The sequence below is a fragment of the Siniperca chuatsi genome, linkage group LG10 (assembly GCF_020085105.1).
Source record: "Siniperca chuatsi isolate FFG_IHB_CAS linkage group LG10, ASM2008510v1, whole genome shotgun sequence".
In the NCBI taxonomy this organism is placed as follows: domain Eukaryota; kingdom Metazoa; phylum Chordata; class Actinopteri; order Centrarchiformes; family Sinipercidae; genus Siniperca; species Siniperca chuatsi.
This window is the reverse complement of record NC_058051.1, coordinates 8,304,803-8,332,748: the sequence shown is the minus strand read 5'-3', so window position 1 is coordinate 8,332,748 and position 27,946 is coordinate 8,304,803. Positions and strand designations below refer to the sequence as shown.

General features: G+C 38.7%; 2 protein-coding genes across 4 annotated transcripts in view; one reads left to right on the top strand and one right to left on the bottom strand.

Moving 5' to 3' along the window:
- The first annotated feature begins 356 nt into the window (after window positions 1–356).
- The window catches only part of LOC122882378 (solute carrier family 41 member 3), a 45,266-nt gene continuing 17,676 nt past the window's right edge, over window positions 357–27,946 (top strand). Inside the window, exons 1-5 of one of the 3 annotated variants that reach the window (XM_044209685.1) lie at window positions 357–501; window positions 3,854–4,209; window positions 17,178–17,285; window positions 18,038–18,109; window positions 18,437–18,581. In XM_044209685.1, coding sequence (XP_044065620.1) covers window positions 3,898–4,209; window positions 17,178–17,285; window positions 18,038–18,109; window positions 18,437–18,581 — 637 coding nt within the window. In that variant the 5' untranslated portion in view covers window positions 357–501; window positions 3,854–3,897. Of the gene's footprint in view, window positions 502–1,206; window positions 1,365–3,853; window positions 4,210–13,501; window positions 13,975–17,177; window positions 17,286–18,037; window positions 18,110–18,436; window positions 18,582–27,946 lie in introns of those variants that run through there. The other 2 variants (XM_044209684.1, XM_044209686.1) reach the window with 2 other exon arrangements.
- Window positions 22,795–25,996, bottom strand: LOC122882386 (MFS-type transporter clz9-like). Its single transcript, XM_044209701.1, has 2 exons — window positions 25,847–25,996; window positions 22,795–25,685 (listed from the first exon to the last, which is right to left on the bottom strand). The coding sequence occupies exons 1-2, from the start codon at window positions 25,852–25,854 to the stop codon at window positions 25,199–25,201; spliced, it is 495 nt and encodes a 164-aa protein (XP_044065636.1). The 5' UTR covers window positions 25,855–25,996; the 3' UTR covers window positions 22,795–25,198.

The following is a 27,946-nucleotide window of genomic DNA, read 5'->3' as shown; positions in this document are numbered from 1 at the left end:
TTATCTACTTCTTATAACAAAAGTATACTGAAAATGAGACTAGTGTAATGCTAGTTTTAAACACCAACCTGCATAGATTATAAATCAGGATAGGGCAATGAGTTATCTATTGTGTTGTAAAATATATTCTTTCCATGAATGAAAAAATGAAGGTGTTGTAAATGTCTGCTGCTGTCACCAGCCTACCAGAGATGGAAAGAGACAGGTGGGGATATCGTTATTTGCCAATGCCATGAAATTCAAGACGGTGCCCCATGATGCATGCACACTAGCTCACACACTGCATACACACACACACACACACACACACACACACACACACACACACAGTATGTGTCCAAAAATGCACAAGCAAATGGAAAGCGGAAAATACACATACCCTTAATATAGACAGACATCAACACTCACATAGCCTACACACAGCATACACAGTTATTCTTGGGAGCTTGCATTCATCTCAGCTGCGCACACACTGCACCCTCACAAGCTCTGCAGACAAAGGTAAGGGCGATAAATCAAATCTCAGCTTCTAATACAGAAACTTATCTCCACTGTGTGTGTGTTATAAGCTTCATTCAGTTGTCTGTAGCCTAAGAAATACAGCAGTAATGTGCTTTTTAACCATCTTCATTATCAGTAATGCCTGCCACAGATTTTCTCTTAATTGCAGTAACAGTGCAGCAACTGTGGCTATGCAGTGTATGTAGCTTTAGTTATAGATGCCTTAAACTTAGGAGTGGGCCAGTCATTGCTGATTTCATTCATGTACTCTCAGTAATACCTACAATGGTTTCCCTAGTGGGGTCTGGGGACTACCAGGGGGTCCCCAGCAAAGTGATTCATCATGATTGTTTTTCACATGTTTTGATTCCGTCCCTTTCATTGTAATTGTCACATATTCTACAATACAGCTATCAAACTGTAAATATGATCTGTTTTGGGTGACATGAAAAGATTTGGACCCATTGCCCTATGAGTTTATATTATTACAGATTTTATCAGATGTCTATCTTTTACTACTTAATTGTAATAAAACACAGTTGGCTATTTACACTGTCAATACCTGATGTAACATTGAGATTCATTCTATGAAACTCACTATTTCCCAAATGTATGCAACTGCTCACTTTCTCCACAAGGGGGTGGGCTACACGTTGCCACTATTTTACTCAAGTGTTTATCCAATAAGGAAGCGCCTAGTTGTGTAACCTAGGTTACCGGGGCAGTGGTATTATGGTATGTGCATATGGCAGCCTCCAGTGGAGGAATGCATGTTAATAGAAGACAGGTTTGAAGCGCATCTAATGGACCTGCAGATAAATGTGGACATTTCGCGAGATTTCCGGGTCTCTGTCGTCGATATTGTGTGTATCAATATTTTTATTTCTCGTTTCAAGAATCAGTAGTCTAATGTTATTTTATTTGGGTCGGATAGAATTGACACTGAATGGACCATCAACACTCCTAGCATGTAAACACATGCATGAGTGCTTAATGGGCAGCTATCAGTTACCTGTCGGGTTTTACAGCCACGCATGGGTTCCGTTTTCTCAACAGAGATTCAGTGTGCAAAACTCGTCTATAGCATGCAAGAAAAAAAACAGCAGTCAAATGAGATAATGCCATGCATCAAGTTTATTAAAAAGACTAGTTAATCGTTTTTCATTCATTTTTAGACTATACAGTTAGCCTAATACTTGCAACTTACATTTTGCCTATTTGAAATGATGCTTGTGACATTCATCCACTTGAATATACAGTATTACTAGATAATGTGGGCCGTTGAGGCTGACTTTCTTACAGTTAATCCTACAGTGAACAAGACAAACTGGAGATTGATTATATCAATGTTCATTTTCTGTTCTGCACCACAAAGTTTGTGTTTACACAATTGTTAGACATTGGATATTTTTATGACATGAATAATGTAATGCTAGCAAAGACAAAACAGTCACAGATAAGTTGCCCAATGTTTCTAACAGCCTTCTATGTAGTGGGAAAGTGATTAGCAAAACGTGTTAATGATAATGATTAATGATAATTTGCATTTGAACACTGCTAAAATTATGTGGCTTTTTTTTTTGAGCATTTGTATTTTGTTTGTGTGGACAGCATTCTTGTCTTAGCAAGGCCAGTTTGTCTCTTTGCATTACGAGTTTTTCACATTTCAGTCAAAGAAGTAGTAAAATGGTGTAATTCAATGAAGCATTAATGTAGACAAACAAGAGGATTATTAGCTCTACCAGTGGGACACTGAGAAGAAAGGCTTTGCAAATGTTCAAAGTGAAAATTTTACACACACACACACACACATATATATATATATATATATATATATATATATATATATATATATATGATACCAGAAAGAAAGATGTTACACATAACACATATTGTATATTGAGGTACCAGTGACACCACAGAATTTTTTAATTGAAATATAAGAATAGATCTATGTTGGACAGTTACCATGCTAATAAATGGAGTAGGAAGATGATAAATGGTCACATTAATTGAAAATATCATTGATGTGAATGATTTATTTTCATGTTGTGTGCTGGGGAGACAGAGAGGAGGGGAGTACATTTTACCTCTCATATTTGGAGCCCTGAAACTTACAAACGGCAGTAAAAGGTTATCAGATGAGTTGAAAATACAACTGAATAAATCAATAAATAATGCAGGTAAATAATTAAAATGGAGTCTAAATAGTAATATAAAGCTTTATACTTTTCCTTTAACCTCCAGTTTGTTGATAAAATAAATCAAAACTTAATTTATCTTACTCTTCTGTTTATCTTTCCCTAGCTCATTTTATTTTTAAGCTCTTTAGTGCCTTAATCTTGGCACACACTTAAACAGTTATCTATTCCATATTTTTACCACGCAGCATTGTGTTTGTTTAACATCATCCAAAGCATAGTAAAAGAAAATACCCTCCTCAGCAACAGCCTGTTCACCCTGCTGCTGTCTGGCAAGCGATACAGAAGTTTCCACTGCCGTACCACCAGACTTCTCAACTCCACCTCATCCTCCGCACTCCACCATAAATAAATGACATGGAACTTTCTGTTATCCTGGTTTTGCACATTACCATACCACTACCTTTTGCACTACCCTCATTCCCACTAAAACCAGTCTCTCTTTTTGCACTATAATTTCAAATACTCATATTACACTGATTTTGCACATACTGTACATACTTTCTGTGTGTATACATGTAGCCTACTGTATATATATTTTTCTATTCTAACAACAACAACCCTGTGTTGTAAAATGACAATTAAATGAACCTTGAACATCAGTGGAACAATCAAGAGGAGCGTGTGGCTAGCTAGCTTTCCCAAAACACTTGTAGCTAAACACACCGAGCACCAGCCTTTTCAGCTAGCTACCTAGCTGAAGCTAACTTTCATCATAAAATAATAAGGTAATGTTAATCATTCATATACAGTGTACTGCTGAAGCTTCACTGTATAAATTCTTGTAAAAGTAGAAGCGTTTTAAATGGAAGGCTAATGCTAGCTTTGTAAGCTGCAGCTAGGTAGCTAGGTTAAGTAGAGTAAAATAAAGTTAAAATAAGCTGATGTTTTAATTTATTTCATCAACTAACTGGAAGTAAAGGAAATAATAAAAATGTTTGTAAAAATGTACATTCCATTTGAACTATTTAACTGACTGTACTATTTATTGATGTATATCTAGTTTTATTTTTGTCTCATCTGATAACCTTTTACTGCTTTTTGTCAGTTTATGGGCTCCATATTTATATAAAGGAAAATTTTGGGTACAAGTGTAATAAAGCAACACCTGGGTGACCCACCAAATGTCCCATTTTATTCTGTATCCCCAGATTAAGCCAATACCGCCCCACTCGCCACAGCTACCACTGCTATTATGCCTGGTGAGGATAAACCACTACAACATACTCGCCAGAGGAAAAAGAACAAAAAGTCTCGCTCCAAGGGGAAGAGCCCGGGTGGGAGTCCCAGTGCCTGCCTGGGAGACACCATAGACAGCCAGGATGACCTTATCTTACCCCCAGTACTCCAGCCTACACCTAAAAAGCCAGCGGAGGAGAGGCCGAAAGTGTCTGTTGCCAAAGTGGAGGAGGAGTCATCCGTTGCTATATGTCTTCAGGTGCTTTTTCCCTTCCTGCTGGCTGGGATGGGTATGGTGATGGCCGGCATGGTGCTGGATAGTGTACAGGTGAGTGCATGGTCATGAAGCTGGTTTTGACACAGTGGCGTCACAAATTTCAAGGTTTATTCATGAACCGACAGTGTGCACATTACACCCTGTCAGCTTGATAGTGGATATATGGATATTTGTTATTACATCTTCAATAACTTGTAAAGCAAAGTTGTTATAATTTATTTTGACCCAGTAGTGATGCTTAGTTTTTATGTTAGTGTGTTGTATTTGACTGCCATTGATAAATTGCTAGTTAATCGACATTATGTGCCCATTTTTTGGTCTGTTCAATTTCCGCTGTTGTATACATATATGTAATTTGGAATAATTAGGTTGTTAGACAATGTCCATGTCATGGAAAACTGGTAGTGATCAGATTTGTTGAACCTCATACAGACATTAAATGAGCCTTCCCTCAATCAAGTGTGGAAAAGGTTTGGTTGGATTACCCAATTAAGTTAAATTCAATTCAGTTTTATTTATATAGTTTTCAGAAAAACCAAAGTTATTTCATTGCACTTTTCTTATAGAGCAGGTCTAGACCGTACTCTTATAAACCAGACTGGGTGGGCGGCCATCTGACACTGCTGGGAAAGACAGAGAGCAGTAGGAAAAAGAGAGCATACAGTAGCACAATGCAAATTCCAAATAGAATTTAAAAATAATAATAATGTAATGGTAGTGGTAATATTAATAAAGTAATAATATGAATCATAATAATAATAATAATTGTAGCAAAAGGTGTTGAGCAGGAACATGGGGGTAGTAGGTGGCCTGCAGTCATAGAGCCAGACTCTACAGCTCCAGAGGCATAAGTACCTGCTGAAAGTGACAGAAGGAGAGATGAGAAAGCACAAAACTATGGGAGAGAGAAGATGTCAAGTTAGTAACATGCATTAATGGAATAAGAATGCGTCCAGATGGAGAGGGAGAAAGAGAGGTGAATCATGGGAAGTCTCCTGGCAGTCTAGGCCTATAGCAGCATAACTAAGGGATGGTTCAGGACTCACCTGAGCCGGCCCTTGCTATAAGCTTTAGGGCTGGGACGATTCATTGACGTAATCGACAGCATCGATTATGGAAATATGTTGATTTGCATATCGTGCGTCGGCGTGTTGCAATGAAGTATTGCTGCACCCGGTCAAAGCATGGATTTCCCCAGAGAATAAGCTGCAGCATTAAAACCTTGCCCACAATCTCCCTTCGCTCTACTGACAGTCGCACATGCTCTGCAGAGAAACACACTCATGCCGTTGTTACAGTGGGTATGGAAAGTATTCAGACACCTTTAAATTTTTCACTCTTTGTTTCATTGCAGCCATTTGCTAAAATCAAAAAAGTTCATTTTATTTCTCATTAATGTACACTCAGCACCCCATCTTCACAGAGAAAAAAACAGAAATGTAGAAATTTTTGCAAATTTATTAAAAAAGAAAAACTGAAATATCACATGGTCATAAGTATTCAGACCCTTTGCTTTGACACTCATATTTAACTCACATGCTGTCCATTTCTTCTGATCCTCCTTGAGATGATTCTACTCCTTCATTGGAGTCCAGCTGTGTTTAATTAAACTGATTGGACTTGATTAGGAAAGGGACACCCCTGTCTATATAAGACCTTACAGCTCACAGTGCATGTCAGAGCAAATGAGAATCATAAGGTCGAAGGAACTGCCCAAGGAGCTCAGAGACAGAATTGTGGCAAGGCACGGATCTGGCCAAGGTTACAAAAGAATTTCTGCAGCACTCAAGGTTCCTAAGAGCACAGTGGCCTCCATAATCCTTAAATGGAAGAAGTTTGGGACGACCAGAACTCTTCCTAGACCTGGCCGTCCAGCCAAACTGAGCAATCGTGGAACTCAACTCGAGAAGAGCCTTGGTGAGAGAGGTAAAGAAGAACCCAAAGATCACTGTGGCTCCAGAGATGCAGTAGGGAGATGGGAGAAAGTTCCAGAAAGTCAACTATCACTGCAGCCCTCCACCAGTCGGGGCTTTATGGCAGAGTGGCCTGACGGAAGCCTCTCCTCAGTACAAGACATATGAAAGCCCGCATAGAGTTTGCCAAAAAACACATGAAGGACTCCCATACTATGAGAAATAAGATCCTCTGGTCTGATGAGACCAAGATTGAACTTTTTGGCGTTCATTCTAAGCGGTATGTGTGGAGAAAACCAGGCACTGCTCATCACCTGCCCAATGCAATCTGAACAGTGAAACGTGGTGGCAGCATCATGCTTTAGGGGTGTTTTTCAGCTGCAGGGACTGGACGACTTGTTGCAATTGAAGGAAAGATGAATGTGACCAAGTAGAGAGATATCCTGGAAGAAAACCTCTTCCAGAGTGCTCAGGACCTCAGATTGGGCCGAAGGTTCACCTTCCAACAAGACAATGACCCTAAGAACACAGCTAAAATAACAAAGGAGTGGCTTCGGAACAACTTTGTGACCATTCTTGACTGGCCCAGCCAGAGCCCTGACCTAAACTCAATTGAGCATCTCTGGAGAGACCTGAAAATGGCTGTCCACCAACGTTCACCATCTAACCTCACAGAACTGGAAAGGATCTGCAAGGAAGAATGGCAGAGGATCCCCAAATCTAGGTGTGAAAAGCTTGTTGCATCATTCCCAAGAAGACTCATGGTTGTACTAGCTCAAAAGGGTGCTTCTACTCAATACTGAGCAAAGGGTCTGAATACTTATGACCATGTGATATTTCAGTTTTTCTTTTTTAATAAATTTGCAAAAATTTCTACATTTCTGGTTTTTTTTTCTGTGAAGATGGGGTGCTGAGTCTACATTAATGAGAAATAAAATGAACTTTTTTGATTTTAGCAAATGGCTGCAATGAAACAAAGAGTGAAAAATTTAAAGGGGTCTGAATATTTTCCGTACCCACTGTATGTAAAAGCTTGTTAGTGCCAATGTCATTCGGTGCCACGGCAAATATATTTTTGTTGCAGAATAATACCCTGCAGTGCATACTTTGTTTGTTTTTAAGAGAAAAAAATTGAATAAAATATTGAAATATTAATGAGACAAGTTTTTGATATTTATTTTGGGTAAATTATTTTTATATTAATATTAATTGAATAATAAAAAATTATCTTTAGAATAATCGATAAATTAGTTAGATTAGTCAACTAATCGAAATTATTGTTAGATTAATCGATTAAAAAATAATTGTAAGGTGCAGCCCTAATAATTATCGAAGAGGTAAGTCTTAAAGTCTTAGCCTACTCTTAAATGTGGAGATGGTGTCTGTCTCTCGAACCCAAACTGGGACCTGATTCCACAGGAGAAGAGCTTGATAGCTGAAGGCTCTGGCTCCCATTCTACTTTTGGAGACTCTAGGAACCAAAACTCCAATGTACATTCTGTGTGTTGGATGAAGGAATATTGTATTAGCACACTTTTTGACCAGCCACACTTTCTGTCTGTCCTTATCATGTTGTCATATACAGTATTTACACATTATAAAAACACAATCCCCAATGCATTCTGAACTTGGGCCGGTAGGGCTCAGTAGGGTTGAACGATGCCATCGTCCATCGCTGACAGCCATCAACCACTGAGCCCTTTACCATTGTAACATTGTGATTTAAAAGCCCCCCCACCCCCTTCGCAAGTAAAAAGCTAATAAGAGTAGTGACTAGTATTTAAAATATTTTTTATTATCATATGATCTGCTTAATGAGGTAACTTAAGCATAGGTTTAACCGTTCCTGCTGCAGCTTTCAGACCGTGGTCGGGAAACACAGGGAAGACTTTGTTTTTCTCTGGGGCTGAAGTTGACTAACCCTTTTGACTAACCCCTTCACTATTAGCCAGCAGCTGGGAAGCAAGACATGGGAATGTCTTGGGTATTGAGGAGCTGCAGCGTTTATTCATGGGCAAATTGTAACCTACACTGTACATTTACTGCTATTAGACAACTTCACTACTAACCTTTCCCTCTGCTCCGATCGCCAACACCTGTCTGCTGTGAGTGCAGTCCCCATCACTCTCTCTTGCTCAACCACACACTCACTACGCACTACCCTGGTCCTTAAAAGGAGCCACGCTACTCTTAGCCTACTCTTAAAGAAAGACTCACCTGGTCTTTCTTTACTTTTCCTCCCCATATGTTATAAGTATAACCATGAGTATTAACAATTATAACATGACTATATAGAACTTATGTAATTATTGCTGCTACAACTGCCAGTAGCTGTTGATGTTTGTAAGACTGCAGTGGAAGAATGTCTTCCAGTTATGTTCGTCCTTAATGATCTACATTAGTTTATAAAATTGGTCAAATATTTGCTAAAGTGCAGGCCTAAGTTTGTCACAAGCAGCAGATATCAACCTACACTACAAGACATATTCCCACTTCAAGTGTAGACAGAAAGATAAAAGACAAAATGTTGCAGATGAGCGCTTCCTTGTTGGTGGGCACCGTACAGTAAGGTGAATAGACTATTGTTGGGACCACTGGGACTCCACAGATGAATTTGCAGTAGCTGCCACCATAATGTAATCTGCTTGGAGTAGACACACAGCAGAACAACCTCTCTCTTGCAGCAGCAACATGTGGGCCTGCATAAGATTTCTGCAACAAAGCTTAGTTAGTGCCAACAGCTACTACACATACTGACAGCTAACTTTAACAAGCAACTAAGGAAGTTAACTAACTCAGCTAACTGTAAGGAGAACAAAGAACGGAGCGACCAGCTCAGCAAAATAAAATAACTTTGGTTCTTTAATCAGAACCAAAGTTCTTTACCGCCTGGCTTATCAACATGGCCAGCTAACAGCAGCATGCCAAAGCAGCCTCTTTTCCTTCCATGGACTGGTAACGTAACTGGGCATAACATAGCATAGCAGAGTACATGGCTAAGCACAGGACTGTGTTACTTTTGTGAATGTATATGTATTGATTTGGTTAATTGAGTTTTATTGTTCCGATGTGTTTTCACTGTTTGGTAGCTACATGCTAAGTTGATGTTAGTGATGTTTCACACAGACACAGGGTCTTGCATGCAAACTAACTATCCTCTTTTCTAACCTGGCATCATTTAGCCTACACAGATCACACAGATTTACCTTGATTTGCCATAGCCGCACTCTTTATCAAACATGGCCTTGGCTGCCATTCTGAATTAGTTTTTTTTTTGTATCTTTTGAATCCAAGCAGCCATTTTGGATCACACACACACACACACACACACACACCCTTGCATTTAAAGTTATACTTCATATTGTTTGTTTTTGCTTTGTTTATCTTTTAATAAATGCTTGTGTATAATTATGCTGGTTTCTTTAATGTTGCACAAGAATGAATAATTTATCAACCTCTTCTATGTAGAACTCCAAACCTACTAGCTACTATGGTTTTAGTTATTCATTTAATTATTAATCAGTTCCAAATTGAAAGTTTAGTATATTATATGAGACTCAATCAATTGATTGGCTATCGTTTCTCTTCTTTAAGAAGAGTGGTGCCCCAAGGAACTTTATTAATTAAAGTTATTATTTATGATTATCTTTGATAGTTCTGCCATAATTAATTTTTTGTACCTACACAACTTGACAAATTGGCACTCACTAGAATGCCAGTCAGCCAATCACAATGCGAGGTAGGAACATTTGTAGCAGGTAATATATTTGAATAATGTTTTTTCAAGTGTTTTCAAGTTTACTGTTGTACTACTGTTAAAAAGGTCCTCTGTTCTATGCAACTAGACAGCACCCTCTATTGTGTGAGTGTGTTTGTGTAGTCGTCAGTCTGTGTCTTCCCTTTGAATTGATGTGGCGTGGGTACCTGTGTGTGTGTGTGTGTGTGTGTGTGTGTGTGTGTGTAGTCCCGTTGTGTCTTTATCTGCCAGGTCTGCCTTGCATTTGGTCTGCAGCCAACTGGGCTGAGGGAAATCAGACACACTGCTGTCTACTTTATGATCAGCTGTTACCTCTTTCTTCCTCTTGGTCCTCCACTGATAAACGCAAGTCTGTGTCCTCATGTGGCTTATTCCCTTCCCCTTCCATCTGTTGCTCATTGCGTCTGATGGAGGATAACTAGTCATAGGTTTGGCTGAGTGCTGTGTCTCAATGCTCAGGGGACATAGAAGGACATGGAGAGAAACCTATCTGAATGGAAAGGGGGTATAACTCAGGGAGCCTAGTTTATAATTTTAAGGCATTAAAAGCAACCCAGCCAGCAAGAGATTTGTGGGCAGATACCAGTCTTATTGGTCCCTGGTGTGCAATGCAAATGTAAGGATTCAATGAAGTTGAATTAAAGTGAAATAAACTTCATGTAGCAGAGGCTTGTGGATTTTGTTTTTCAGCTGATAACGGCACAGAACGGTCAGTGTGGTTTGGGTGATTTGCAGGTGAAAAGACATCTACCCATCTATTCAAACTGGACTACATTTAATTAAAAACAAAGGGTTTTAGTTTATAACCTTTATTTCAGCAGCATATCGATGACCATATTTATAACATGTAATAGGTTCTACAGGATCTTCTGAACCGATATCTTGATAAATGCGTTAAAACAGTAAAGTCCTTCCATCAGTGTTATTGCACAGGTTTAAAAATGAGGTGCCAGTGCGGGGATGGTGGCTTGTTTACTTCTGTCTTTAACCTGGATTTGTCTACTTAATTCATCAAAAGTCTTGAATACTACTATTCACATCACATGTTTATTACTTTCTAAAGGGGCACTTGACTGATTTTAAGTTTAGCACTAATTAGTCTGTGAAAACAGGTGTGTAATGTCTTCTGTGGTTCTAGAGGAGCTTTGTCAAGTCTGAAAAATAGGGTGGTCTAAAGAAAAGACGCTATTTAGTTGCGTTATGGGAAATGTAGGATTCAATACTAGGAACTAAAAGTCAGTATGTCTCTGCTGCTTCAACCTGCTTTGACCATTCGTTTTTTAACCTGTTTCTTGTGAGTCCCCAAACTTTATGAATAATAGCAATACTAAATTGCTGGAGTGGCCCTTTGAGTAGCCCTGGTTATTCTAAGAAAGAAAAGGTATGATACATCCATATTTGAAGCTAATGAGAGACACTGAAAGGTAGATAAATGGAAGTAGTACTAAAACACAATTTTTAAATGGTTTACTATAATCTAACTTCATCTTAATTTACTGATTTGATAACCACAAACTTTGATAAACTACAAATTTTGATTTTATAGTTTGAGTTTACAGAAATAATTGTGTCAAATGTTTCACCCATAACAGTCTAGTGACCTGAGTTTGATTCTGTAGTGGCAATTCTGCGGAATAAAGAAACATTCAAGGCAACCATGGCGTCTTTCTGTAGGTTTACTTCAAGCGTCTGCAGACGGACTCACAGCAGCAAAACATACATCAGTATAATCTGCTCTGAATGAGTACAGAGGGAAAAGAGCATCAGTTATTTATCCAGTCTTCAGGGTCAGGCTCCTCAGCCTGAGGAGAAAAGTGTCCCTGAAGTCTGGACATAACAGTCAATAGCATGTTTTGTAGTTCCATCTCATCATTATCAATGTACTGTTCTCATTACGCAGTCCAAACAATCATACACAGATCAAGTATTGATGTCAAACAGTTATGTATAGCATCTGTATGTTATTTTATCAGAAAGTCATGTGTATGTTATACAATCGTGCAGTCCGTTTGTTCTTGCCATTCCAATTCTTAATGCTTTCATGAGTAAAGGAAAAAAGTAAAATCAATTAAGATGCAAAAGACCTTTTTCTAGTGGATTGGAAATCAAATTAATGATTTGATAATGATAAGTAAAATAATAACCTTTACCTCCATTCAAAAGAGAAAGTAACACTATTTTAAAAGCATGTTTGCATGTAAGAGAAAATGGTGAAGAGAAAAGTTATTTATAAATTATTGTGACCTGAAAAGTGCCCTGAAATTAATATTTTAGTTCAGGGAAGCTTCTTGAAAGCAGGGCAATGTTTTGTCACACAGTGCAGTAAGTGCTTGTTTGGTCTTACATGTGGTGTTACAGAACAGGAAACACAGTACCAGGGCGTATGACAGGATCACAGTGCAAATATAGCAAGTGGACTGGAGGTAGAGATGGATAGAATGGACGGAGAGAAAGAATGAGTCACAATGTAGACAGAGAGATAAGAAAAACAGGTATGAGAGAGGGAGAAACGCAGCGAGACGGGCGACGTAGAAAGAGCGATGTCACATGGAAAGAGGGAGGTAGGATGAGAGGCAGACACGCAGCAAGAAATAGCGAGAGTGACTGTGAGGCGGTAAGCCGGTTGTTTCCCTCATGAGTTTACATGTTGGACAGTGCAGATGGCCCTGCCTCTTTCTCTGCTACGTCACAGCAAAGCAGAGTAGAGGGAGCAGGACTACCCTGATGCTGACAGGAGGAAAGGAGCACTCCAGCCTGCCAGAAGCCGGGTGCTGCATTTTGGCAGTGGACCTCTTAGGTGTCTTATTGACATTATAGAGCTCATTTTGTTTTCCTTTCACCCTCATTGTGAGTCTACCAAAAGAGAGGAGCTTGATTTACAAAGACATTAAGGAATCCTGCTGCTTCTTACTCTCAAGACCTTCTGGACTATTCTTCATCTTCTGGCCGCTGTCAATCATTCAGCTGTCACAGCGAGCATGACATCATTTGCAGGATACAGTTGTGCATTTACACTGGGGGTCAAGCAGATTTCAGACTGGATCAAATGGATTAGATCCAACAAATACTAAACTCTGTTCAAGACTTTGAACTACATCAAATGGTTTCTGGAGTTGATCAGAGAAACTGGACTTAATCAGGACTCCTTAAAATCTCCATTGTCATGTTCATTCTCTTTAACCCGTGTGTGTGTCATCATACTAACCTTTACATAAAAAGGCTGGTTAAAGACAAACTCAGACTTTGACTGCAGATGTGGAGCATTTGTACTTGTAGATGAACATTGTGACCTAAGAGTAAGAAATAGTGTTAATGATTGCGTTCTCCAGTGGTCCTGACAAATGGATACCTCATCACTGCTGACTCACCACTAGGCCAAAGATGCCACACTCCATTGCTCTCAAGTTAGAGTGAAAGCCTTTAACTTTGATTTTACCATGGAAAAAAGATAATTAATTGGAACAAATGGAAAATTAAGTGACAATCTCTTACTTGTTTCACTTGATTTTCACTTCTGAACGTCCGAAGACATGTCAGTAGTTGATTACTTTATTCTTCAATTTTATTCAGTGGTAGAAAGGGGTTAATATATGATGACTGTTTTACTTGTTCACTGTCAAGAATTATTGAAGAAAAGCATTTCTCTCATTTCTATGTAATCCATTGAGTGCAGAACAACCATGTATTCACAAATCCTGTCTCTCAGTACTTCAAGAAAGGCTTTAGTGACTGCTTGAATCATTTGCCCTTGCCCTTTTTAAACCAAGGACAACAACATTGATTGGTTTCTTCTTCAGCATTCACCCTGCTCACTTCTTAGGACAGGTGAAACACAAACCGTTTATTTGGACATATCAGAAGTTGTTTTTTCCTTTAAGTTTGGATTGCAGTTACATTTACCATGGGATCACTATACGTTGAACTAACTGCTTAAGTAACCCCTCGTTCAACATGGCCGTGACTCGTCTGGAGCTGGAGCTACGCTACCAGGGCAAGAAGTTACGTGGCGTGACATGGAAGTTGACTCGATCAGAACATGGTTTCCTACCAGAGAGCTCCTGGATCATTGCTGCCCAGGTTATAGTGCCGTACCTGGTGTCAGGGCTCGGAATGGTCTCAGCTGGTATTGTTATGGACCTTATACAAGTATGAAAATCTAAGAAAAATAATTTGTAAAATTCTTTGAGAGATTGATTGAGAGCTAGATGAATAGGGTTGGGTGCTATCTGAAATGGTTCGATATCAGTGCTAATACCATAACTGAGTTTCAGTACTGATACAAAACAATACTTTTTTGATACCTTACTTTAACAAATACAAACTAGTTTTCTACAAAATCACTTTTTTCATTAAATAAAAGAAGCCAAAGTTCTCAAGTGTTAAATTCTGTCACAAACCTATCACCAGACAAAAAATTTGATTTTGGACGATTCTGCTAAACCTCAGCTTTAGTGACAATTTTTTTTACAGCCAATGTGAACGTTTTTGAAATTCTCGCTTTCTGCAATATTTGCACATGGCAAATACAGTATGTTAAGGTTAGAGAAAGATTGTGGTTATGGCAAGTTAGCTATGGTTATGGTATTGTTAGGGCTAAACAACTAAAACATTTGGTTAAGGTCATAAACTGTATAAAATATGGACGTAGTCTCCGTGATGTCACCCATAGGTTTCTAAAGAGCCAGCGTGAAGCTCGGTGTGCTCGCTGAATGAAGCTTGGTTGCTGAAACCAGCCACCTGTGACGGCACCCACCTGTCATTCAAAGCGGCCATGTCCTTAATTATGCATAATTTTAAGCTTTAATGTAATTTAAACAGGTGAGTTAGATAAAAATTCACCCCTCGTACAGTTGTCATGAAGGGGTAAGTTAGCTATATTCAATTCAGTTTTATTTATATAGCGGCAATTTATAATAGAAATTAGACCGTACTCTTTATAATGTGGCAAGGAAAAACCTCCTTTTAAGAGACAGACACCTCGAGCAGAACCAGACTCAATGGTGGGCAGCCATCCACCTCTGCCATGTTGGGTTGAGAGAGAGAGCGAGAGAGAGAGAGAGAGACCGATTTTGTACCAGGCTGTACACATGTTTATTTCTGCTGTGAAGTTGGGCATTTTAACATGGGGGCTTATGGAGATTGACTCGCTTTTGGAGCCAGCCTCAAGTGGCCATTCGAGGAACTGAAAGGTGCGGAATTGTCCAATATGGATTTAATTCCTACAAGACCTACAAGAATTTTTATTAAATAAAAAAAGTCTAAAATTGACAACATTTTTATTTGAATAAGACTGATTAAAGAATGTAAAGAAGAGTATTAATCTGAGCAAGCCAACTTGTTGCCAACTTTTGGTCCTTGACAGTTTTTAATACTCGGTACTCTGGACACATTTTGGTTGGTACCATAGAAGCATTTGTTGGAGCGTGGAGAGAGTGACGAGAAAAAAATGGTTGATGGTTAAATTGGTGGACAAAGGTAGAATTCTGAAATAATTGCATAGATGGGCAGAGGACGGGGGGCAGTGTTTCCTTGCAAAGAGAACTGGATGGATGGAAATTTTAATGCAACTACTGTATGCACAGTAGTTGTAGTCCAGTAGTGCAGTTGCTGCCGAGTTTTAACAGTCCTGCATCTCCGCTGATTTCTGTTCAACAGATGGAGCCTTGTGTAACATCCACCTTTCTGAGCTTTTCAAATCAGATTTAGATGCGGGAGGGAGAGGAAAGCCTAGGGATAAAAGTGAACAGTTAATTTAATAAGTGGTTGGAGGATGAAAGAAAGAATTTCTTACATTAGTGTTTCTTAACATTAGTGTTATCCTAAAATGTAGCTTGAACTGTTCTGAAAATAACTAAGTGCACATGCTGATGATACAATACTCCATATCTCTAGAGAGATATGGAGTATTAATATGAGTATTTATAATGACAAAATATTATAGACATTGTTTTTTCGTCTGAGAGATCTAGAATAATACAGTGCTTTGTTATCTTGGCTTCTAGCCCATCACACTTGAGCAACAGCCCCATCAGTATTACAGCAGAAGTGGGCCATGTCCCAAGATAGCCTCCCAACATCTATCATTTCCAGAACCTGACTGTATGAATCTCCTCTACCATCCCCTATACTCTCATTTATTCCTCTGTACGCCCACGTGGCCTTGTTTAGCCCCCTTAAACCTCATCACCACCTCCCCTCCCTAGTTGCTGTTATATAAACAATTCAGTAGGCAGAAATAATCTCATTGGTGGGTGGAGCTAAAGCACAAGTGCACAATAGATAAATGGCCAAGGAGGAGCTCAAGTCAAAATATTTAAAAATATATAAACGGCATTCAATAATTTTGTTTTTTAAACATATTCTTGAACTTGGCATTCATTAGCTGTAGTAAATTCCTTTTTTTCATTGTGCTTCACTCTATGGCAGCTGTATAAAGAGCCAAAGTCCTAATGTAACCTCCGAGCTAGCCACTGCTCCGCTAGCTTCTGTAACTCAATGTAGTACTAATTGAGTTTATTTCATCTGTCGTTTACTATCCATATTCTTAGAAATGAGTATCCACTACAGTACTTGCTGTTAGAAGTTGAAGCTATTGTGATCTTAACAAAGCTAAATACATTTGTTAGCATACCAAAAAACTGTCGCTCCCATCAAAATTTAGGATTCTACAGTGCAAGTAAAATTCTTTGCACGTTCTGGTCTGTGACCATGTTTGTATGTTGGCCAATTTCTGTCATTGCTCCACCAGCAAAATATGTCCTTTCTTTATTGCACCCATTTAAGTTTAACTGAATCACTGATAATTTTTGTGCTTCCAGAACATTTTCTCCTCCCAGAAATGTTTTTATAACAAAACTTCTTATCTGACTCTTTTCCATTCCTTTTCCATCTTTCCATGCTCCATTTCCAACCTTTTCTGTCAGTCCCACCTCTCATCTTTAATTACTTCCCTACCCCTGCTCCACATCAGTCTGCTCTTTGCAGCTGTGTTGTTCTTTTATATGTGCATCTATTTAAAGATCTAAACTGTCTTGGGCCTGCCAACTGGAGTTGTAGTCAGAAAATATGAGGCAGACTCTGTGAACTGAACCTGTACGGTATGATGTGGCGTCAGACAATGCTCAGAGATGTAGAAAAAGAAAAGTAGGCTACTGGGTAAGTCTAGAATATGTAATGTGTTTATTTAACTGCATCAGTAAGGGTTCATCTGTGGAGGTGGAGATGTTTTTTTTTTAGAATTGAAATATGTCAGTATTAAGATGGAAGTGAATTTATATGTGTGTGCTTTGTATTGTGCAGTGCTCTTTAAGTGTTTATACAATATTTAATTTCCAATGTGTGTGTTCCAGCACTGGGAGGTGTTTAAGGTGATAACAGAGGTATTCATCCTGGTGCCTGCATTGGTTGGACTCAAAGGAAACCTGGAAATGACCCTGGCTGCTCGCCTCTCCACTGCTGTAAGAAGGGCTAGGTGTAAAATTTTTTAGCTCCTCATGCAAAATCATATTTGATCCAGAACTTGACAACTTTCTTTAAGCCCTATGTTTGTTTGACAGTATTTGTTATTATTTGTAGTACCATTATAGATACAGCTATAAAATAGTTATGTGTAATGATAGTTATGTTTTAAAATGATAATAACATACTGAGGAACAGTAATGATGTTTAGGGGTCCAGTGTAAGGTCCATCTGACAATCAAAAAGGAGAAGAACCTACTGCCACTCGTAGTTTGATTTCTTTTCATGCCATAGCTATTGTAAAAGGTCATATAAGTCTGTTGGTCCACTGTGCATTCTGTAATTATTTAATGTGTACTGGGTAATTAAATAAATACTTACAGTGTAATTTATTACTAGGTCTCTCCTAAATGCAAATATTGTATGTTACTTCCTTATTTCCTGTACTTCATTGGTACCCATATGTACAAAATAATTACACTATAATTTATGGACTATAATCTAAAACGTTACCCAAACCCCAGGTTGTAAAAACAAAACATTGTCTTTACCTGGTGGCGTTTCAGTGGTACGTAATTGATTATTTGCTCAGCTCTTAACTCCTAACTTAGACCTATTGTCTACTTGTCTGCCCCTTTGAGATGACATGTAATTGTAACACTTAATTTTGTAACATCTATATAACTTGATTGAAATTGCCTTTTCCCCCACATTATAATTAAAATGACTGGTGGTATCTCCATGTTTTTAGGCCAACACAGGCCAAATGGATGACTCTGGTAACCAATGGACCATGATGTGCAGCAATCTGGCACTTATACAGGTACAACATACCAGTTTAGGCAAAAAGAAGAATCAAATTAACCATTGAGATACTTTGTTTAGGTACCTGTGGTACCCTGTGGTCTAATTTATTTTGTGTATAGTGTTATAGGTGTTATACATAGTATCTCAGCTATTAGTGACACACAGTCTCACATGTTTTGAACTGAAAATTAGTCAGCACTGTGAAATCAGGTTTGTGAAAATAATATTTGTAACTGATGCAACAATTTAATTGAATTTGGAGAAATACAACAAAAACCTATTGCACACATGTTGTACTCTAGTTGAATCTTATAATAATGTCCTGTCTCTTAATTTTCTGCAGGTTCAGGCGACTGTGGTGGGCTTCCTCGCAGCAGTGGCAGCCGTGTGTTTAGGGGCAATTTCTAGAGGGGGGTTTGAACTTGACCAGGCAGCTGTTCTCTGTGCTAGCAGCATCACCACTGCCTTTGTAGCTGCTCTTTCTTTAGGTGAGTAACCAAGAATACTTTCATTGTCAGAAGTTGAATAAAACTGAACATCTTTTACAGTATTTTCCAATAGTTTTGGCAACCAAGTTTCAATTTCCAAACCCTTAACACAAAATGTTATACTCCTAAATTTGGCCTCAAAATTTCACATAACACACAAAATAAAAACATGTATCAAATTAGGTAATACATCACGCAGAAGGTTTATTAAAACTTCACAACAAATTTTATGTTTATCACTGAATTTTATCATCATTGAAATACCGTGCCACCAATCTGGAAGAATCTCTTTAAATCTGGCAAGATAATTTTAAAACACATAGGAAAACCCTCCGTAATTCATCATCAACTCATCATTAATAGAGGAAAATAAGAACAACCCCATGTTTCTATTCAGCACTGTAGCCAGGCTGACAGAGAGTCACAGCTCTAATGAGCCATGTATTCCTATATCCCTCAGAAGTAATAATTTCATGAGCTTCTTTAATGATAAAATTTTAATTATTAGAGACAAAATTCATCATGTCCTGCCCCCAACAGGCAACGATTTATCCTTAAAGACAGGAACCTTAGAAAAAGATGTAAAATCTGATCTATATTTCTTTTCTCCAGTCGAATGTTCTTCGACATTCGACATTCAACAGCTAACTTAAAAAATGTCTTCATCTAAGCCATCAACCTGTCTCTTAGTCCCCAACTAGGCTGCTTAATAAAGTTTTACCCTTAGCAATTCTTTACTAGATATGATCAACTTTCTTTATTAACAGGCTATGATCCAGGGGTTTTAGCCAACTATAGACCTATATCTAACCATCCCTTTCTTACTAAGATCCTTGAGAAAGCAGTCGCCAATCGGTTGTGTGACTTTCTAAATAACAGTAGTTTATTTGAGGATTTTCAGGCAGGATTTAGAGTGCATCATAGCACAAAGACAGCACTGGTGAAAATTACAAATGACCTAATTGCATCAGACAATGGTCTCTGTACTTATCTTGTTAGATCTTAGTGCTGCATTCGACACCATTGATCTTATTATAGAGACTGAAACATTTAATTGGCATTAAAGGAACCGCACCAAGCTGGTTTAAATTCTATCCAATATTATAAAGAGTACGGTCTAGACCTGCTCTATAGGAAAAGCGCAATGAGATAACTTCTGTTATGAATTGGCGCTATATAAATAAAATTTAATTGAAATTGAATCTATCGGATTGATCTTAGTTTGTACATGATCGATCTCAGTTTGCCTAACTTTGGCGTGTATAGAGGATGAATCTTCTATGCACGCCAAAGTTAGTCACGGAGTTCCGCAATGTTCTGTGCTTGGACCAATTCTATTCACCTTTTATATATGCTTCCTCTAGGCAATATTTTTAGGAAACACTCCATAAGCTTTCATTGTTATGCAGATAATACCCAGTTATATCTATCGATCAAGCCAGATGAAACTAATCAGCTAGCTAAACTTCAAGCATGCCTTAAAGACATAAAAACCTGGATCACCTGCAATTTTCTGATATTAAACTCTGTCAAAACTGAAGTTATTGTACTTGGCCCAAAACACCTCTGTGACATGTTATCTTAAGATGACATTGCCCTGGCCTCCAGCACCACTGTAAGGAACCTCAGAGTTATCTTTGATCAGGATTTGTCCTTTAACTCCCACATGAAACAAACTTCAAGCACTGCCTTTTATCACCTACGTAACATTGCAAAAATCAGGCACATCCTGTCTCAAAATGATGTCAAAAAAGCATTTGTTACTTCTAGGCTGGATTATTGCAATTCCTTATTATCACGCTGCCCGAATAAGTCCCTTAAGACTCTCCAGTTGATCCAGAATGCTGCAGCATGTGTACTGACAAGAACTAGGAAAAGTGATCATATTTCTCCAATCTCTCCAATATTAGCTTTTCTGCACTGGCTCCCTGTAAAATCCTGAACAGAATTTAAAATCCTTCTCACCTACAAAGCTCTTAATGGTCAGGCACCATCGTATCTTAAAGAGCTCGTAGTGCCCTATTACCTGACTAGAACACTGTGCTCCCAGAATGCAGGGTTACTTGTGGTTCTTAGGGTCTCCAAAAGTAGAATGGGAGCCAGATCCTTCAGTTATCAAGCTCCTCTCCTGTGAAATCAGATCCCATTTTGGGTTCGGGAGGCAGACACCATCTCCACGTTTAAGAGTAGGCTTAAGACTTTCCTCTTTGATAAAGCTTATAGTTAGGGCTGGCTCAGGTAAGTCCTGAACCATTCTCCTGTCTCCTCCTGTCGCTTTCAGCAGGTACTTCTGCCTCCGGAGCTGCAGAGTTTGGACCTATGATTGCAGGCCTCCTACTGCCCCCATGTTCCTGCTCGATAACTGCTACTAGAATTATTATTATTAGTCTTACTATTATTATCATTATTATTACTATTATTATTTGATTAATATTAATACTACTATTACATTATTATTATAATATGTATATAGCTGTATGCTCTCTTACCTCCTCTCTCTCTCTCTCTCTCTCTCTCTCACTCTCTCTCTCTCTGTTGCATGCTGGGAGTGAGAGTGGTGGTGGTGGTGGTGAGAATTTCTAAATCTAGTTTTTTTTTTCTCTTTTCTTTGTTTCTTTTCTATATAGAAAATACATGATTTAAAAAGGAAACTGTAAAATAGATGAATACTGGTGAGTGTTTGGCAGAATGGCGTCTCTTGATGAGACGCTGCCATTATCACTCCGTAATGGTTTCAGGTGCATTCCTGAGGATAATTCTACTGTGGAGGATGTTTTAATTGCAGTTGGTGATCAGATTGGTCATGAGAATATTGTATCGGCATCACGCATGAATCAGGCTGTTGTTGTTTTCTTGAAGGAACAAAATCTAGTTAGTCGTTTAATAGTAACTGGTCTTACTATTAATGAGGCGTTTGTGCAACTTTCTCCGCTGTATACTGTGACAACAAAAGTTACAGTTTCAAATATCCCGCCTTTCATATCTAATGATGTTTTGCAACGTGAGTTAGTGCGTTTTGGAAAAGTTGTTAGTCCCTTTAAAACTGTTACGCTTGGATGTAAACATTAGGGCTGTCAACTTTAGTCGTTTAGTCGACTAATCGGTCGATGCCGTTTTGGTCGACTGACATTCTCATTGGTCGACCAGTTGCAAAATTTTTTTTTTTTTTTACCAATAAAGAAATTTTCATTGATTTACTCCTTGATATTTATTCCTTTATTAGCAGGTATATATTACTGTATTCTAAAAATAATTAGCCTATGTTTTATACCAAACTTTAAATGCTTTAATTTAGGCTATTTTATAACGGCGCCACAGTTTAGCGCACCACATGAACACTCGGGAACCGCACCTGTGGCTGGCTGCACTGCTGCTTCGCTCCAGTAAGGAATATAGGTAGTTTTGCTGTATTCATTCAGTTAGAACGCTACTTGTTTTGGGCTTTAGTCGAAAAAATGTCCAAGAAATCTAAATCTTTTGTTTGGCTGCATTTTACAAAAAAGACGACAAGACTGTGGAGTGCAAGCTATGCGGCCTAAAGCTAACTTACCATAGCTCAACGACCAATATGACCAATCACCTAAAAGCGGTAAGCGAGATATAAATGTGTCAGACAGCTTTGGACATGACAACAGAGCAGTGGAATATGGCTGAAGACATCACAGACGTTCTTAAGCCCTTTATTACACTGACCGAGCTGTTGTCGGAGGAGGCTAACACATCCCTGTCAGCGGCCTTCCCAATGCTTGAGAATCTAAAAAAATGTCATCTTGCCATCACAGATAACGATAGTCCAACAAAGAAGAAGTTGAAACTTAAGCTTGTGCAGGAAATAGATAGTCGATGGAAACTCAAAGACCGAGTTGTGATGACAAGCAGCCTGTACATTTTAACTGCAGTACTGGACCCGTGCTTCAAACAGCTACCTTTTCTTAATGATGAGAAACGGGATGAGGCCTATTCTGAAGTCGTAAAACTAGCACAAAGGCTAAGCCTCTCGGGAGACAGCGCAGAGCAGACAGGGGATGATGAGGACCCGTTGGCAAAAAAACAGAAAACGGCAAAAGAGAAGGAGATAGCGATGCTTCTTTGTGGACATGGTGCAGAGGATGACCCTGATGAGCCAAGCGCACAAAGATCCTCTTGCGACGAAATGAAAGATTATCTTCAGGACAGAAGTAAAGTGGACACTGCTGGGCCACTTGCGTGGTGGAAAAATAATGAGGAGAGATATCCACGACTTGCTCGGGCAGCCAAACGCCTGCTCTGCATCCCTGCAACCTCCACTCCTGCAGAGCGCATATTTTCCAAAGCAGGATTTATTGTTAACAAGTCGAGGAGCTGTCTTTTACCCAAGAATGTGGACATGTTAGTGTTTTTGGCCCACAACATAAAAAAGGTGTACTAGGCCTGCAGATCTGTAAGTAGCCTTAACGGCTTTATTATGCTGACTCAATAGATTTTGACTCAATTTATTTGTACACTTGACGCGTTTGAAAATAGCCTATATAATGTAACAAAACGAAAATAAATCTATAGGCCTTCCTACTATACAGCCTATTATTATTAGTGTTTTTTAGGCTATTTTGGGTTTGTTTGTGTTTGTTTTAAAACGCCTAGATCGGTTGGACAAAAGTTAACCCATAGCTTTGAAAGTAAAGAAGAATATACAGCCTGTATAATCGAGAGCTTTTGTTAGGATTTTTCATTATTTGGCAGTTTTAGCAGTTATATTTTTTGTAGCGTGTGGTGTGGTCAGGTGCACGATTGTGACGGTCACTATAGACCTAGGACAGTTTACTTTGCAGTTTAAAAAATAACCTAATTTTCAAAGAATTGTATTATTATTATAGTTTTATGTATTATTGATGTTTTTCGTTGTTTTTATAAATGCTCTATTATAATTGTTTAATAAATGTTCAATCAAAAAAGACATCGCGTCTTTTTTTTTTTTTAGTCGACTGATCGTTGCGCAGGACAGGACTTTGGTCAACTAAGCATTTCTTTGGTTGACTACAGCCCTAGTAAACATCTGGCTCTGAAGCACGTTGCATCTTTCAGACTGTATGTCTACATGGTGCTAGAATCACCTGAGAAAACACTGGATAGGGGAAAGTGGGGTGAGTTGTGCCAGTTTTTACTCAAAGTGACTTTAATGTGAGGCCATGACAGTAATGCCTTCAACTTAAGAATGGACATATATTTCAGGATGTGGTGCATCCCTGAGAACAATAACTTTGGATCTGAAATAAATAGTTTCAGAAATATAGCTTTTGGGAAAAAAAGTGGTCTCGTGGCACAACTTGCCCCTGGTGCGGGGTTAGTTGTGCCTTTGGGGAGAATATGTTGGGGTAAATTGTGCCAGTGATTTCTGAAGTAAAACGGAACATTTTAATATTATGAACTGTAATGCTATATGAAAGCAAGACAAATTCAATACAACATTACTTATTTAAGGTTTATTTAGATATTGTCACCATATTAAACTGTTGGAATAAGTCATATTTTGTAGTTTTGGGGAAAACACAAAAAACTTAAATACACAATATGATATTTGTGAATCATTTCAGGCAAAAAGGCTTTGGCAATAGATGCCTGTTGACATACATAGAACGCTATCTGTCAATTATGTAACATATAAGAATAAAGTGACTAGGCTAATTTCTAAACATCCTATTGTGCTACTTAAAAACTGAACAAAACTTCTCTAATAACATAACTGAAATCAGTGTTAGCTAAATTAAACAAATGGCAGGTAAGTCAAACACTGATGAGGCATGCCCATCTCCTCACTTCTCCAGATTATCCCCTGTGGGTATGTAGGTCAAGGTGGTCTGGATCTGGCCTACTACTTAACATCCCACTTGTCAATGCTGCAGGGGAATATAAACATCTGCTCTCTTCTGGATATACCACCAAGTTATTGGGGTGTGGGTAGTTTCTTGAGCACATCACCTCTAGAGATGACTCCTTCATCATTTTCTTTAAATGTAAAGATGGGCTTTCCATCCACAGACTTCTTACCCATTTCTTCTGCCTTTTATTCTTTTTCTTTTCCTTTTTAGCCTTTTTATCTTGTTTTTCTTTGTGTGCTTTCTCCAGCTCCATCTTCTCAGGTGTGTCGGTCAAGATTCTTGTTTTTACTTTCTTTCTCATCATTCTGGGCCTTCTTGCTGTGGCTTTTGGCAAGGGAAGTATGACTTTTGGGGACACATAATTCCCATGGACACCAGAACCAGTTTCATCACTTGATGAGTGCTCAGGATTTGGTTCTGGAAGAGTGGCAGATGGCACCCCTGGGTCTGGACCTGTTTCAAGACCTTTGGCATGGGTTGGCTCCTCATGTGATGGTCCAGGCGGGTCAGCAGCAGCAGCCCTGGTGGACGGCTCTTCTGGGTTTGGCCTGTCTGTTACCATTGATGGGGCATAATCTTCATCTGGGAAGATATCCCTGTTGTATGGGTATATGCCCGTATCTCTGAAACCTGATGTGATGTTTGTAGGGGTCATTGCAGACATAAATGCTTGCTTCACAAGTTCTGCGACCTCGTAAATCGATACGGTTCGACCAGGATGTGTGCGCATCCAACCGTCCGTTGCTCTGAAGAAGTAGGTTTTCAGTGGTCCATAGACTGTTTTGTCCAATGGTTGCAATCGGTGTGAGGTGGCAGGGTGAGCATAACGACACCATTTTCTTTAGCAGTTGTCACTGCCTTCAGTGAGATGTGAGATTTATGGTTGTCCAGAATGAGCAGGACTGGATGATCGATGGAGCAGTTGGTGTGTCGGATGAAGTGCTCCAGGAAGGTGGTGAAGACTTCTTCATTCATCCATCCAGACTTTGTAGCATGACCTATAGACCCTGCAGGTGATCCATTCATGAAGGATTCTTTGAAACGAACACGAGGGAAAATAAACATGGGTGGGATTGCATTTCCAGTGGCATTTACTGCACAGGCCACAGTGACGAGCTCTCCTCTTTCAGCTGATGTAACTGAACCCACTTGTTTCTTCCCTTTCTCTGTGACAATCTGCTTGGGTGTCTGCACTGTAGTCATACCAGTTTCGTCCATGTTGTACATCATGTGTGGAGGGAAGTTATACCTGAAATGAGATTATGAAGGTGGTTATGTGTGTAAATGTCAATTCTGCTACTCAGGGCAGAAGACGATGTGCACTTTTTCCTTTCCTGGCTGCCTCGTGTGTATGAGTGAGTGAGTGAGAGAGAGAGATATGTGATCCTATGATTGATGATTGATGATTACCTGTCCATCACTTTAGAGAGGTTATCAAAGAACTCCCCCACGTTGTGCCTATTAAAGGCAGTAGCTCTTCCAAGAGAGGTTGCTTCAGGAGTGCGGCATGACAAGTGGTGGCGTGCTTTAAAAGCTGTGAACCAATCAGGACCTAGAAAAGGTTAATAGTTTATTAGCATAAAGGGTATCTTCTCTGTAGGATGTGTATGGTGATAACTGATAATGAGCATGTCCTGGGAAAATAATTATCAATGTTCCCTATAACTTTTCCTTAATAAATGCACACTTAACCTAACCTGCTTTTTTCTCTCTGATCCAGCTGGCAGGGATGTCAATGCCATTTCTTCGTGCATACTCAAAAGCCAGCTCACAGCATTTCATGGCACTTATGCTGTGAAACATTGCTGCTAATGCCTTTATATGGTCTGCCAGCTCTGTCTCCATGTTTTCTTTGAAGACTTGGTTGGCAAGTCCTGTTCTCTTATACCCTGTCTTTTTTCTCCTATCCTATCTATCTTCTCCTTCTCCTATTTCAAGGTCATCCTGCAGATCTTCATCTCCCTTGCCACCTGACATATGGTCTTTCCCTGTTGCACCTCTTTCACTGCTCTGTCCATCTCCACAAGAGGAGTTATTGTATATATTATATAATATTATATAGAATTATAGTCTATGAAGCAATTGAAAAAAAAAAAACTTGATATTGTCTTCCTGCAAGAAACTCATAGTGATATAAAGAATGAAATTGAGTGGAATTTGTGGTGGAAGGGACATAAAATACTTAGTCATGGTACAAATTTAAGTAGAGGGGTAGGAATCTTTTTCTCTCCAATCATAAGGGTAGATATTATAAGTACAGAGGAACCAGTAAAGGGTTGTTTATTGGTAGTTAAAGCTAAGATTGAGGGAATGCTTGTTTTTCTAATTAATATTTATGCACCAACAGTGGGACAGGAACGCTTACATTTTCTAAGTATACTCAATGAGAGTCTAAAAAAGTATTCCAGTGAAGGATGTGTTATCATTGGTGGAGACTGGAACTGCACAATAAATTTTACTATAGATCGTAATACTGAAGAACCTCATATACAGTCTTCAAGTGCATTGACAAAACATATAAAAGAATTCCAATTATTGGATATGTGGAGAATAAAACACCCTGATGATAGACAGTATACATGGATTAAGACTTTTAATAATAGAGTTAGTGCTGCCAGACTAGATAGATTTTATGTGTCTAAATATTTCAGTAGTAGAGTAATTGAATGTTGCATTTGTCCTGTAGGTTTTTCTGATCATCATCTAATTATTATGACAATGTCAAATGTTCCTAGAAAATATGTTTATTGGCATTTTAATGTTAAATTGCTTCAGGATGCTGTTTTTTGTGATCATTTTGTTTTCTTTTGGGAAAATTAGAAAAAAGAAAAAAGTTCCTTTGAAAACTTGAAACAGTGGTGGGATGTAGGTAAGACTCAGATTAAAACCTTTTGTCAGCAGTATTCAGCCAACTGTAGTAGTAGAATAAAGAATGCGATTGAATCACTTGAAAAGCAAATTCAATTGATGGAATTGCAGCTTGTTGATGCACATAATTCTGTACTATATGAAGATTTACAAAAGAAAAAAAGAGAGCTAAGTCTAGTCCTAAATGAAAAAGTAAAGGGAGCTTTGATAAGGTCCCGTTTCATGTCTTTAGCAGAGATGGATGCACCAAGTTCTTTCTTTTTTAACTTGGAATATAAGGTGGCTCAACAAAAACAAATGCCATGTCTTAAACTCCCTGATGGGAGGATAACATATAAGACTATAGAAATGAGAAACCATGCTGTGGATTTTTATTCAAGTCTTTATGCTGCAGAAAACTGTGAAAATGACGAATTGATGACACAATATCTTCAAGGTCTTCCTCAACTGGAATCTGAATCTAAAAGTGTCTTGGATGCTAGTATAACATTTAAGGAAATTACTGCTGCTGTGGGACAACTTAGTTCTGGAATATCCCCTGGAATAGATTGACTGCCAGCAGACTTTTTTAAAAAGTTTTGTAATTGCATTGGACATGATTATTTTGATGTTTTATGTGAATCTATAAAAGAGGGTGTTTTA